The following is an 11,455-nucleotide window of genomic DNA, read 5'->3' on the forward strand; positions in this document are numbered from 1 at the left end:
GCAGGCGCACGGTCTCTGTTCTGAGAATACTCTTGCAGCCGACACATTCAAAAAAAGAAGAAGACAAAAAGGAAAGGCTCGCTGCATATACATCACTTGCTAATTTCGCCGGTGTGGTCACAATTCAGCAACTGACAATGGAACGTTGTTATTTTAAAGGACAAATAGCTTTGACCCCTCTGGGCCTGTCTCTGCCAATTTCACTCTCCCAACCGCCGGCTCCGCCCTCTTCCCAGTTGGCAAGAACACGACTTTCTTAAAAATTAAATTATATTACATGGAAATCTGGTGTTTCTGAGAGTTTGGAAAATATTTTAAGCAGTGCCCCTCAAAATTTATAGCGTACCAGTTGAGGGTTGTTGTTTTGTTGTTCAAGTCGATTACTTTAAAATATTACTACTAATAATAATAACAACAACAACAGGATTGACACTCTTAAACTGCGAATCCACAAAGGCCCTTCACTTTTTCTTTTTAATCTGGCAAAGAATAAATCTTTACGTTCATCAGGCATACATTTTTGTTTTGTTTTGTTAGGATCGACAACTTCTTCTTTTCAAGTATTTTCCTTTTAGTCATATACAGAGTTATGCATAAGCTATTTATGCCGTGGTTGGTGGGCATCCGGCCCTCACCCCCACTTAGGCTGGAGTCAAGTCCTTCGGAGACAAAAGTTCTAGCTCTTTCTATGGTGCAAATAGTCTTTCTTTCTTTCTTTCTTTCTTTCTTTCTTTCTTTCTTTCTTTCTTTCTTTCTTTCTTTCTTTCTTTCTTTCTTTCTTTCTTTCTTCATAGCTGCATCCTTGGCAAAGTGTCCTCCCCACCACCGGTCGCTTGCAGATTCAGTTGTTTTCTTCCATGGATTCGCAAGGAATAGAGAACCTTCTTCCATTTATCTGTTTGTTTATTTGGAGTTTCCTCCCCCCACCACCAAACACACACACACATTGAAATGTCCCATTGGCGTCCACCTAGCGCAATTAAATAAAGACGGGATGGAAGTTCTTTGACCAGTTGGGGAAGGGCGGGGTGGGGGTGGGGGCGAATTTCTGAGAAGGAGAGAGGAGCGGGTGAAGGCGCGGGGGGGGGGGGGTTGTGGGAAGGAAGGGGAACCTGAGATGAACCTTTTATCTGGTCAAGGGGACTTCTTCCCGCTGATCCAGGGAGACCGAGGAAGCCTTGCTCAGCACCGAGGGCGTAAAGGTGAGAAAAGAGTCCGTCCTGGTGGTGGCCGAGCAGGTGAAGTCCGAACCCGAAGGCCTCTGGGGCAGCCCGTTGGCCTGGCTCCCGTGACAGGCCAAGCAGGAGCAAGGGCTCCCTCCGGCGCCGCTCAGTCCGTGCGTCGGGCCAGCGTAGAGGGACGGGTGTCGGAAGGCGCACAGCAGTTCTGGCCTGGGGTACGGGTGGGACAGGACCCGGAAGGTGTCCAGCGGCCTCAGCGGGGAGCTGAAGGGGGCGGCGGCGGCAGCGGCGGCGGCGGCGGCAGAAGCCGAGGTGGCGCCCAGGCCCATGTGGGAGTAGTAGGGAAGGGGCAGGTGGGACGGGAAGGGGTAGGGCAGGTTGCCCGTGGCCGCCGCGTGGCTCATCATGTAGGTGTAGAACGCCGGGTCTGCCGGATGGGGCCAGGTCATGGCCAAGCGCTGCCTCTTGTCCTTCATGCGCCGGTTCTGGAACCACACCTGGCAGGGACAGACAGAAGAACCACAGGAGGCGCTTAACATCCCCGAAGGAGACGAATGACTGCAACCCCCAGGCACCCGATCCCCCTCGCAAGGAAGGCTGCCGTCCTCGGCACCCTGCCTCGGCGGAAAGGCAACGCCTAGAACTCGCCCGGACCGACGTCCGAGTCGAGTAGGGAGGGCTCGGAGCATCGCCAGACTCGGAAAGACTCCTCCTGCTTGCTGAACTAGGACGAAGTAATCTGGCCGCAGACAACAGAACGCAATCATACATCCAGCGTCTCTGTGGGCACAGAACCGAATTGGCTTGATTCCGGCCCATCCAGTTAAAAGAACAAAATTTACGCCACCATATTCACTGGTTTTCAAACAAAGAAGCAAACAAACAACAACTACCTGCTGGTTTACATAATCGTCATTGAAACTTTGAGGGGCAGGTAGCCCACCTGGTGGTCTCCCACCCGTACCCTACATATTTAAATATAAATCAAATGACAAGTGTGTGCGTGCGTGCGTGTGTAAGGGGTGTCTCCTGACCGTGGCCAAAAATATCCAGTAAGGGCGGAGTATTTTAAGATGCCAACAACTCGGAAGTTCGCCTTCAGGTCAGGGGAATGATCTTGCACAGAATTCTCTTGTGCAAAGCCTTCAGAAATGTGCTTTTGCGCAACTTCCTCTGGTTTTAATAGGGCTTGAGAAGAGAAGAATCTCTCTCTCTCTCTCTCTCTCTCTCTCTCTCTCTCTCTCACACACACACACACACACACACACACACACACACACACTTGTCCAATATGCTTCCACAGGAAGGACTTTCCTTCCTTCCTCAGTTGTTAGACATCCACACGGGGTTCCAAGGCAGAATGATGATTGTTATCATTTCACACTACACAATCGCTTCTCTGTTGCATTCCCCTCTGTCTTTCCTATCCTGTCCACTTTTCAGTCTTTACATGTTTTCTAGTACGATTCAAAGAATCTTTAACTATATCATGACATGGGTGCACCCCATATCCCACAGAAATGAATGGGGGACTAATCCCTTCCAAAGGAAACCAAGATGAATCCTTGACAGCCCTGTGTGAAATTTCTTTTATGCAAATAGTTGCATTGGAAAATAGTCTGTATTATCTAGACGGTATTTTTCAGTTTATAAGGATTGCACACACACAGGCGTTCATCTCTCAGCAGATGAAGTCAGGGAAAGTGTGTAGTGAAATCCTATGGACTTTACTCCTGCCGAGTTTAAAGGAGCTTACTCCCAAGTAAGTATGCATAGGCTGCAGCCTCAAAACTTGTTATCTGTTTTGCTGGTAATAGACAGCTTGAGCCAAACGTCATTTAAACCACGGTGCTTCTGCTCCAGCCTATTTAATCCCGTTGAAGTCAAAAGAGCTGACGATCCCATTCTAAATGCATTTACTTGAGAGTAAGTGCCGCTGACTTCCGTAGACAAAATTGCAAGGCGTCCTGCTGGTCCAGGGGGAGGCGGGGATCCAAAAAGGAGCAATAGCCCAACACCTCCTGAGGTTGCTCACAAGACCTTGTGATGTTTCAGTTGATCGTCATAAAGGTATTACAGTGCTTTTGGATTAATTTCGCTGACACTGGCTCCCAAATACGGTAAGTGGTTTAGGCTACAATCCTATACCTATCCTTTTCCTCGGAGCAAGGCCCATCGAACTAAATGGGGCTTACTTCCGAGTCGACACGTATAACATTGTGCTGTCAGGATCGCACCTCTCCCATGTACACAAGAACAAGCCCTATTGGCTACATATTAAGTATAATCGACAATTTACGAACGCGGATTGGGATCCCCACCTCGCATACACTGAAAGGGTGAAAGGAAACTGCTGTAAAACCACCATCGCTGGGAGCACTAAAGGGTAGTCAAAGGGTTTGGGGTAGGGGTGTGTGTGTGTGTGTGTGTGTAACCATTCTACCTTAATAAACTCTCCTAAGTAGGCATGCTGGCATGGATGAAAGCACGGGCGAGTTGTCATTGGGCTTAAATCCTTAGGCCAGGCCACTGCCGGAAGTCCGCAGTTAGGTAATTATAGGGACTTATAATTATAGGGACTTATAGGGGTGGGGTGGGCTTTCGACGACCATGTGTAATGCTTCAGTTGTGAAGCGCACAACTCACATTTCTCTTCTTCTCGCCCCCACTGCAGCCTTCCCATGCTTTACAACTGCTTCTACATTCCTGATATGTTAGGACAGGAATAAAACTGTTTGCCAATGCTGAATAATAATAATAATAATAATAATAATAATAATAATAACAACAACAACAACAACAATCTGAGGACGTGCATTTTGCATTTTAGCTTCACTTAAATCAGAGCACAACCACAGGTACTGGAATAAAATACAGTTTCCTTCTGCTGCCCTGATGCCTTTATCAGCTGCCATCAGGGCTGGGCATTCGGGACCCGTGCCCTGACCCCCTGGGCTGCGGGGCAGGGGTGGGGGGCGCTTGCACCTCAGCCCCAAGATCCAGGCCTAGCTGCACAACTGCAGGGAAGCCTTCTGCTTCTTTGCAGCGTGCAGAAACGGGATGTCGTGGCATTGGATGGGGTGGTTATCTGGTTATCTTGTGCTAATCCGAACCTGGAGCTGGAGAAGCATACCTTGATGGTGGTTTCGGGTAGGTTTAAGGCGGCCGCCAGTTCGCATCTCCTGGGCCTCGACACGTAATTCTCCCGGTAGAACTCCTTCTCCAGCCTGGCGATCTGCTCCCGGGTGAAGGCCGTCCGGTAGCGGCGCATCTGATCGCTGGCGCTGCAGGAGAGCGACCCTTGGGAGCCCCCGCCTCCGCTTCCGCCGCCTTTGGGGGGGTCGCCTCCGCTGCTGGGGCTGCCTGCTGACGTCTCCGAGCACTGTCCTGCGAGGGGAAGTGGAGAGGAAGACATTCAGAGGGAAAAAGACCTTTGGGCTTTGCCAACCTGTCTGCCCTCCCCATCCCACTGTACTGGAGCCCCGTTGTACTGGGATTAAGTGGAGAAGGGATGTCTACAGAGAGGCATCCGACTTGGGCTCCATTTTCTTGGCGGAAAGGCGGCGTACAAATCAAAAGAAGAATAAAATACAGATAAAATGGAGCCCACTCCCCCCCCCGTTGATTACTTGGAGAGGCTAGCGGGCGATACAACCCAGTTCTGGATATCTTTGCTCGGAAGCGCATCCCGTTAATTTCAGTGGGATGTATTCGCAACTGAGGCTGCCGTCTTATGCACGATTACTTGAGACTAAGGAGTCCCACTGAACTCCCTGGGATTTACTTTCGAGTAATCACCCTTAGTTTTCGAGTTATCTGTATGATTGGATTTGGGCTTCCGCTTAATTGGAAGTGAATTCTGTTAAAATAAGAGGAAATACACACCTCGGGAGTAAGGACCCTTAGGCCCTTGACATCAGTAAAATGTCCTTCTGTTAGTCAGGTATGACCACATACCAGTGGTCATACCAGTTGTTGCTGTTCTCTCCTTTTGCTAAGATTGCAATCCTATGCACATTTACCCGCAACTAAATTTGATTGACTGTAACGAGACTTACTTTCGAGTAAGCAGGCTTAAGTTTCCTTGGCATGTAAATTCACTCGTAGCTTACGGGATTTCGTTCACTGCTTAGCATCCTGATATAAGGCCGGAATCCCACCCACCCCTACGCACAGAGAGAACTAGTATCCATTGAAATCCACTGGACATATGGCCAAATAACGCCCCTATTTCTGGGCACGTTTGCTAATAAACAGTTCCCCTTTATTTCAATGGGCTTGAACTGAAGTCAATGGGCTTCCGATCGCAAGCCCAGGCGTGTGTAGAGCGGAGGAATGCCTTCAAGCGCTTCGGCATCCTTGGTCTTTGACTTGAAGGGCAGACGCAGGAAGTAAGGAGGGATTTTCCTTTGAGACCAGTTTTGCTAACACCTGCGGCGGAAAGGAACTGGGAGGAAGGGAAATAAGAATCAAAGAGGCCTGCTCCATCTCCAGTCTCCCTTACAAATCAAGACCTCCTGGAGAAGAGAAACATTTTAAATCTCTCTCCCGACCGCCCCCCCCCCCCAAATCAATAATTATTCGTCTGGCATCTGATCAGGTGGACTGGAAACCATGAAAGGTTATGCTACAATAAATCGGTTAGGCTTTAAGGTGCCCACGGGCGGGCTCGTTAAGGTGCCCACGGGCTCTTTGCGACAGAACCAATGCGACTAGTCCTTCCGGAATATCTCCCCAACACACACACACACACACACACACACGGTGGAAAGTAGTTTCTTCAGTGCAACGGGAATATGATAAAGATGTTAAGAAGCGTCTCTGACACCATCGGGTAAGAGATTCCTTTCCTACTGTTCAGGAGAGAAAGGGCCATCTTAGCACTCAGCTCTCAGGCCTTGTGTTTGTGTTTGTTTGGGGGTGGGGACATGTCACGACATTGTCCAAGAATCTCCAGCGGTTTGTCCCGGAGTGCTCTTCTTGGCCAGGTTATACATGACAATAGCGAGAGGGGAGCCAGGAGAGAAATGCCTGCGGGCCACTGGGAGGATCCCACCCTCCAGCGGGATGGGAAGATGCATGTACTTATTTCCCCACTCCACCCCTTCTTCCTCCTGGGAGCCGAGATGAAAGAAACCCCCTGGGCCAAAGCAGAGGGCTTTTGCTCTGGCCAATACTTTCCCAGAAGACATTTAGACATTTGGGGCTGAGGAGGGGGAGTGGTGGCGGTGGCGGTGGCGGTGGCGGTGGGAGGGGATGAGAAAAGGCCCACGCTCTCGGCGTTTGGCTTTCAAATGCAGCCAGTTCTCATTGTGCCTGAATGAGACCCGGGGCAATTAAAGCCCCGCGACCACTTCCGAACTGGCGCCACCGAGACAGGGAAGTGACAAGGCAATTGGGACCTCGAACCAACGTGCAAACAGGACCCCTTCGCGCTGTCGTGGCGGGTGGGGTGGGGTGGGGGCGCAGGGGGAGGGAGGAGGCAGCCGGGGCGGTCTGCGGCGATTTTACGGTCTTTTCATATGTGGGCGACCGCTTCCGCGCTCATCCAGGCACGTTGCAGCCCTGCTAGGGGGAAACTCCCCCTCCCCCTCCCCCTCCCCCCCCAAAAAAACCCCACCGAGCAACTGGCAAGCCTGTGGCCAGCAGGATTTCTTTTGATCTTGGCCCCATCCAGGGACGCTCACCTCCTCTCCCTTTCCCTGGGAATGGGAAGGGGGCAGGAAGCCCATCCTGGGTGGGTGGAGGAAGCGACGAGGGGGTGCTCTGCCCTGGAACAGGAAAAGGTCCCGGGGGAATTCATTACAAATAAACGTCTGGGCTGCGGGGAATGAAAATCTGCAAAGGTCATAACTCTCTGTTGCAGCAGCCGAGGATGCGATTTCATGTCCCCCATTAACACGTCGTTAGACTTCAAAGCGGGAGATGTGTGGGGGGTTATTGCAGATGTCTCTCTGCGGGCAATTAGAGATAGAAGGAGCCCAAGCGCCGCGGCTCTGCGGATCCAGGGGGGATTAAAAGGGGAGGCGTGGTGGTGGTGGTGGGCGGCGGGGGGGGGGGGAGAACACAAAATAAAACAGAGGCCGCGATCACCAAGGCGCTTGAGCCGGATGGGTTGGGATGGGATGGGATGGGATGCCGCCTCGTCTCCAGCCCTAGCTCTTCTTTGCTTTCATGGAAAGTCAGACCCAGTCTCGTCCGTCCCACGCACCTACCCACTCACCCACCCACCGGGCATCGCGTTGTTCCCGTGGCTGGCAGGGACTTCTGCTCATGCCCTCCAGGGCAGGTGGGATCTCCCTCCTTGGGAGGGAAGCTGGCCGGCGCCTGCCTGAGCCCCGGGACCTGGAGCGAGGCGAAGGAGAGGGGTTTACCTTGGCTGTGCTGGTGGTACTCCGCGTTGGCCGTGGCGCAGTCAGGGGTGCAGCTCACCTCGATTTCTTCATAGAAATCAGACTCGGTGTCCGAGCTGCTCTGCTGGCCTTTGGCGGAGGAGAGGCGGTGGAGCGGGGGCTGTTGGCCGGCGGAGAGGAGTGCCGCAGCCGCCGAGCGGTTCTCCGGGACCGTCCCTGTCCCCGGTAACACTTCCACCTCCTCCTCCTCCTCCTCCTCCTCTTCTTCGTCTTCCTCCTCTTCCATCCTTCCTCCTCCTCCTCCTCCTCCTCCTCCTCTTGCTCCTCTTTCCCGGGAGGGCAAAGGGCCCGATCTAGGGCTCAGGCAGCCCCTGTGAATCATCTTGTCCTGCGCCTCTTGGCCGGGGCTTCCCACGGTCTCTGCCAAAGTGGATGCCCTCTTGCCTGCCAGAGGGCCGAGTTGACCTCCTTCCAGAAACATCACCATCTCCTTCCTGGTTTCCATTGTGCTTGTCTTTTAAATAAAATCCAGATTCTCCCTCTCTCCCCCACCCCACCCCACCCCAACCCCCATCCACCCTCTTGCGCCTTCTGCACCCCTCCCCTCCCTTCCCTTCCCTTCCCCTCCCCTCCCCTCCCAGCAGAACTCTCCTGCCAATGCAGAGAGGAGCCGCGGCGTGAGCCGGGGGGTGACCTTGTGATGCGAGCGCTCCAGTGTGCAGCGCCGGCTCTGGGAGGGATCTCACCATTGCCCTCTTCTTTCTAAAGCTGTCATCCCTTAATGGTGCAATCGTCATTACAGTACCTCTGGTGACGCCACTCGCTTGATTGCCGGGGGATAAATAGAAACGTCTGCCGGCGAGGAAGATGAAAGGAAGAGCCGGAGCGAAGAGTTAAAGGGGCGGCGGGGGTGGGGAGGGGGGCTTCTTGGGGTGGGGGAGGGGGAGATGCACCAGGTGTAACGAGCACTTTCAAGGATGCGAGGGGCAAGTGTGAAAAAAGGGAGAAGCGGAGTGAATTCAACTGCTAACGAGCGACCTTTGAGTTCCCCAGTGGGAGAGTTAAGTAACCTTCCGATTTTATTTTCATTTTTTAGGTTGGGGTTGGTCTTATTTTTATTTATTTATTTATTACATTTCTATACCGCCCAATAGCCGAAGCTCTCTGGGCGGTTTCTTTTCTTTCTTTCTTTTTTAAACAACCAAAACTTTGATCCACAACGGATGGGAAAATTCAGAGCTGCCTTCCCCAAAAGACACACGCTGTGGATTCCTTCTCCTTCTGGTCAATTATTTGTGATTTCTCGTTTGCTCTCGTTTGCCTTCAAAGTTGCACTTGCAAGGAGAAGTACTAGATTGAAAATGCATTCATAAATATTGAGCTACTTGTTGTGATTAAGGGTTCCTCTCTCTCTTCTCTCCTCCCCCCACCCCTCTTTATAACCCACGGTTTGATTTCAAGTCCTAGGGCCATCTGGCTTATACTCCGGAATTAGTAGCAATGGTGATAGCAAGACAGGGAGGACAGCTTGATTGATACCCCAACTACGTCCATTTCTGATTGTGCCTAATGATAATTCATTTCAAACAAGCACTTATATATAATTCTTCCTTTTTCTCTCCACAGGAAGGAAATCTACCAGAAGATGATTTATAAGATTCAACCAGACAGAAATAATCAAGGTGCTGGTTCTTTATTTGAAATGACACATTTCAATCTACAAGGCAGCTATTTCTAGAATATGACCAGCAATATTTTGAAAATGTTTGTTCATCTTGCATGTACGCACAAACGTCTTTAACGTACATAATCATTTTATTGATTGATTGATTTCGTTACAGGTAGGAAATCTATTTATTAAATAACCATAAGAGATTATAGCAAATGGCCATTTAACCAACCTTTCTATCTTGGCTGCTCTTATTTTCAAAGGATGGTGATGGTGTTTTATCTTTAGCCAATAATGTTTCCAGTCTGATGAAGGGTTTATGGGGATTTTTGAGGTTTTTTTGTGGAGCACAAGAGAGAAGCTAAACAACAAAGACACAGGCAAGTACATCTCACCACCCCTAATAATTGCAGGAGTAAAGATTGGGATGAAGGAGGGTTAGTGGGAATTATGGGGCAGTGCAAATAAGTAAACAAGTAAGCAAGCCAACAAAACTAAGATCTGTTTTCAGTACAAAGATCAAAGTGTTATTTCTGGGGACTTCAAAACATGATATGGTGAGGATCTGAATGGACTCAACCACTGTAAGTAGAGTATTTACTTTGATTATTACAAGTCTTCAAATATGTTCCTAGTATACTGCTGCTCAGTAAGACTATCTATTTGTATTTAGGACAATGCAATCTACTACTATTAAAAAAAAGTTTGGTCCTGACATCAATAAGGTTTGTACTGTACTTTTATTGGAGTACTGTAAACACACTCATAGAGCAATTCTCACATGTCTACTGAGACCAAATCCCCATTGCCTATAAATGGGACTTACTCCCAGGTAAATCTGTACAGGATTGCAGCCTGACTTGGAAGAAAAACTCTCATCGATAGCCATGACATGATAGGGGCACCAATTTGAAGACACTGGAAGTACTGGTAAAACAGATTTCAACGCAGCATCATATCACTACAGCCTCCGGTGAAATCGGATTCAATGCAAATAATTTGTGTTAAGTGGATTGTAATTACAAAGAGCAATAACGAATTGCTCTGCAGAATAGTTAACAGCGAAGTGCTTTGAATTCTGCTAACACTTTCAGGAAGAAAGTTCTATTCAAATTAAGGGGAGGGTAAATACGTTTAATCAGAAATAAGTCTCACTGCGTGCAATGGGCTGGCTCCCGATTTAGTCACATTTATTTATTTATTTATTTATTTATTTATTTATTTTATTACATTTCTATACCTTCCAATAGCCGAAGCTTTCTGGAATCAGTGAGACTTAAGTTAGTCATGACATAAAGCAACGTTTTTAGGATCATATCATGATCCCGATTTCCCAAGTAAACCCATTGAAAACCTTGGGAATTATGTTTGTCCCCACCGATTTCTATGGGTTTGCTCTAAGCATAACTAAATCGGGATCCAGTCGAATGAAATGTCCTTCCTGGTAACACCCTTTAGGCTTGAAGAGGCTTAAAAGGGTCGTCAGGGATTCTACTAGTAGTTCCCTGTCATGATTTGGCGTTGAGACTGACAAAACGTGCGCGGTGTTAAGTCCTCCGTGGAGGACATATCCAGGTGGTGACTGTGCAGGGAGGTACCAGCGCCGCGGTGCTTTTTCCTCGTTGTTCTCCTCCTCTTCCAGAAATCCAGGAGAACAAGAACCGCTCCCCCGGCGCTCTCCCCGCTGCTGGTGTACCATCTGGAGAGGGCGAGAGGAGGGGTCTCTTACGACGCTGACGGGGGGGGGGGGCTCCGCCCCTCCAGTCACGCACCCGAGAATCCGAGAAGGAAGCCAGTGGCCGAATCTTCGAGTCCCGGGTCTGTTCCAAAGCCTGCGATTGGGGAAGAAGGAAAGACCGAACAGGACACGGTGACCCTGGCTTCTCCCTTAAGTTGGCAGAGCAAGCCCAGTTGGCAAGGCCCGCGGAGAGGGCGTACGCTTGGCCTAGGGTGAAACCTTCCCGATTGGCAGCTCGGAGTTTAAGAGTGTCTAAACGGCTGGGAGGACGAGTGAACTCGGAGCTTAATGAATGCCCAGGGGCGTTGGCAAACGGACGTGCTCATTTGTCTGTAGCCAGTTGGCATCGGCTTTGTTTGCGAGAGGAGGGGACGTGTGTGCGTGTGTCTTTATGAGGCCTCCTCGTTTTGTTTTCTTCCTAGGGCGCATACTTACGCCCACTCCACGCGGGGCTGCTAGCCTTCCACCTCCTTTAGGCCAGGGACCGGGCAGACTTCATGTTTGCAGGATCTAC

General features: G+C 50.2%; 1 protein-coding gene across 2 annotated transcripts; it reads right to left on the bottom strand.

Annotated features, from left to right (window-relative positions):
• Positions 1–1,126: 1,126 nt before the first annotated feature.
• Positions 1,127–8,283, bottom strand: EVX1 (even-skipped homeobox 1). 2 transcript variants are annotated; one of them, XM_063115871.1, is made up of 4 exons: positions 8,087–8,283; positions 7,556–8,043; positions 4,315–4,568; positions 1,127–1,678 (listed from the first exon to the last, which is right to left on the bottom strand). In XM_063115871.1, the coding sequence occupies exons 1-4, from the start codon at positions 8,281–8,283 to the stop codon at positions 1,127–1,129; spliced, it is 1,491 nt and encodes a 496-aa protein (XP_062971941.1). The 2 variants fall into 2 exon arrangements, with proteins under 2 accessions (XP_062971941.1, XP_062971948.1); XM_063115878.1 differs by lacking the exon at positions 8,087–8,283 and having other exon boundaries at positions 7,556–7,784; positions 7,857–8,039.
• Positions 8,284–11,455: the final 3,172 nt, after the last annotated feature.

This window comes from Elgaria multicarinata, chromosome 1 (assembly GCF_023053635.1).
Source record: "Elgaria multicarinata webbii isolate HBS135686 ecotype San Diego chromosome 1, rElgMul1.1.pri, whole genome shotgun sequence".
Taxonomy (NCBI): Eukaryota; Metazoa; Chordata; class Lepidosauria; order Squamata; family Anguidae; genus Elgaria; species Elgaria multicarinata.

Bases quoted from the DNA above. Each gene is read 5' to 3' on its own strand.
- EVX1 (XM_063115871.1), bottom strand. From the start codon at position 8,283: ATGGTGAGATCCCTCCCAGAGCCGGCGCTGCACACTGGAGCGCTCGCA. The intron at 4,569-7,555 runs GTAAACCCCTCT...TTCCCCTCGCAG, and splicing joins GTACCACCAGCACAGCCAAG to GACAGTGCTCGGAGACGTCA. The intron at 1,679-4,314 runs GTATGCTTCTCC...TGTCCCTGCCAG, and splicing joins TACCCGAAACCACCATCAAG to GTGTGGTTCCAGAACCGGCG.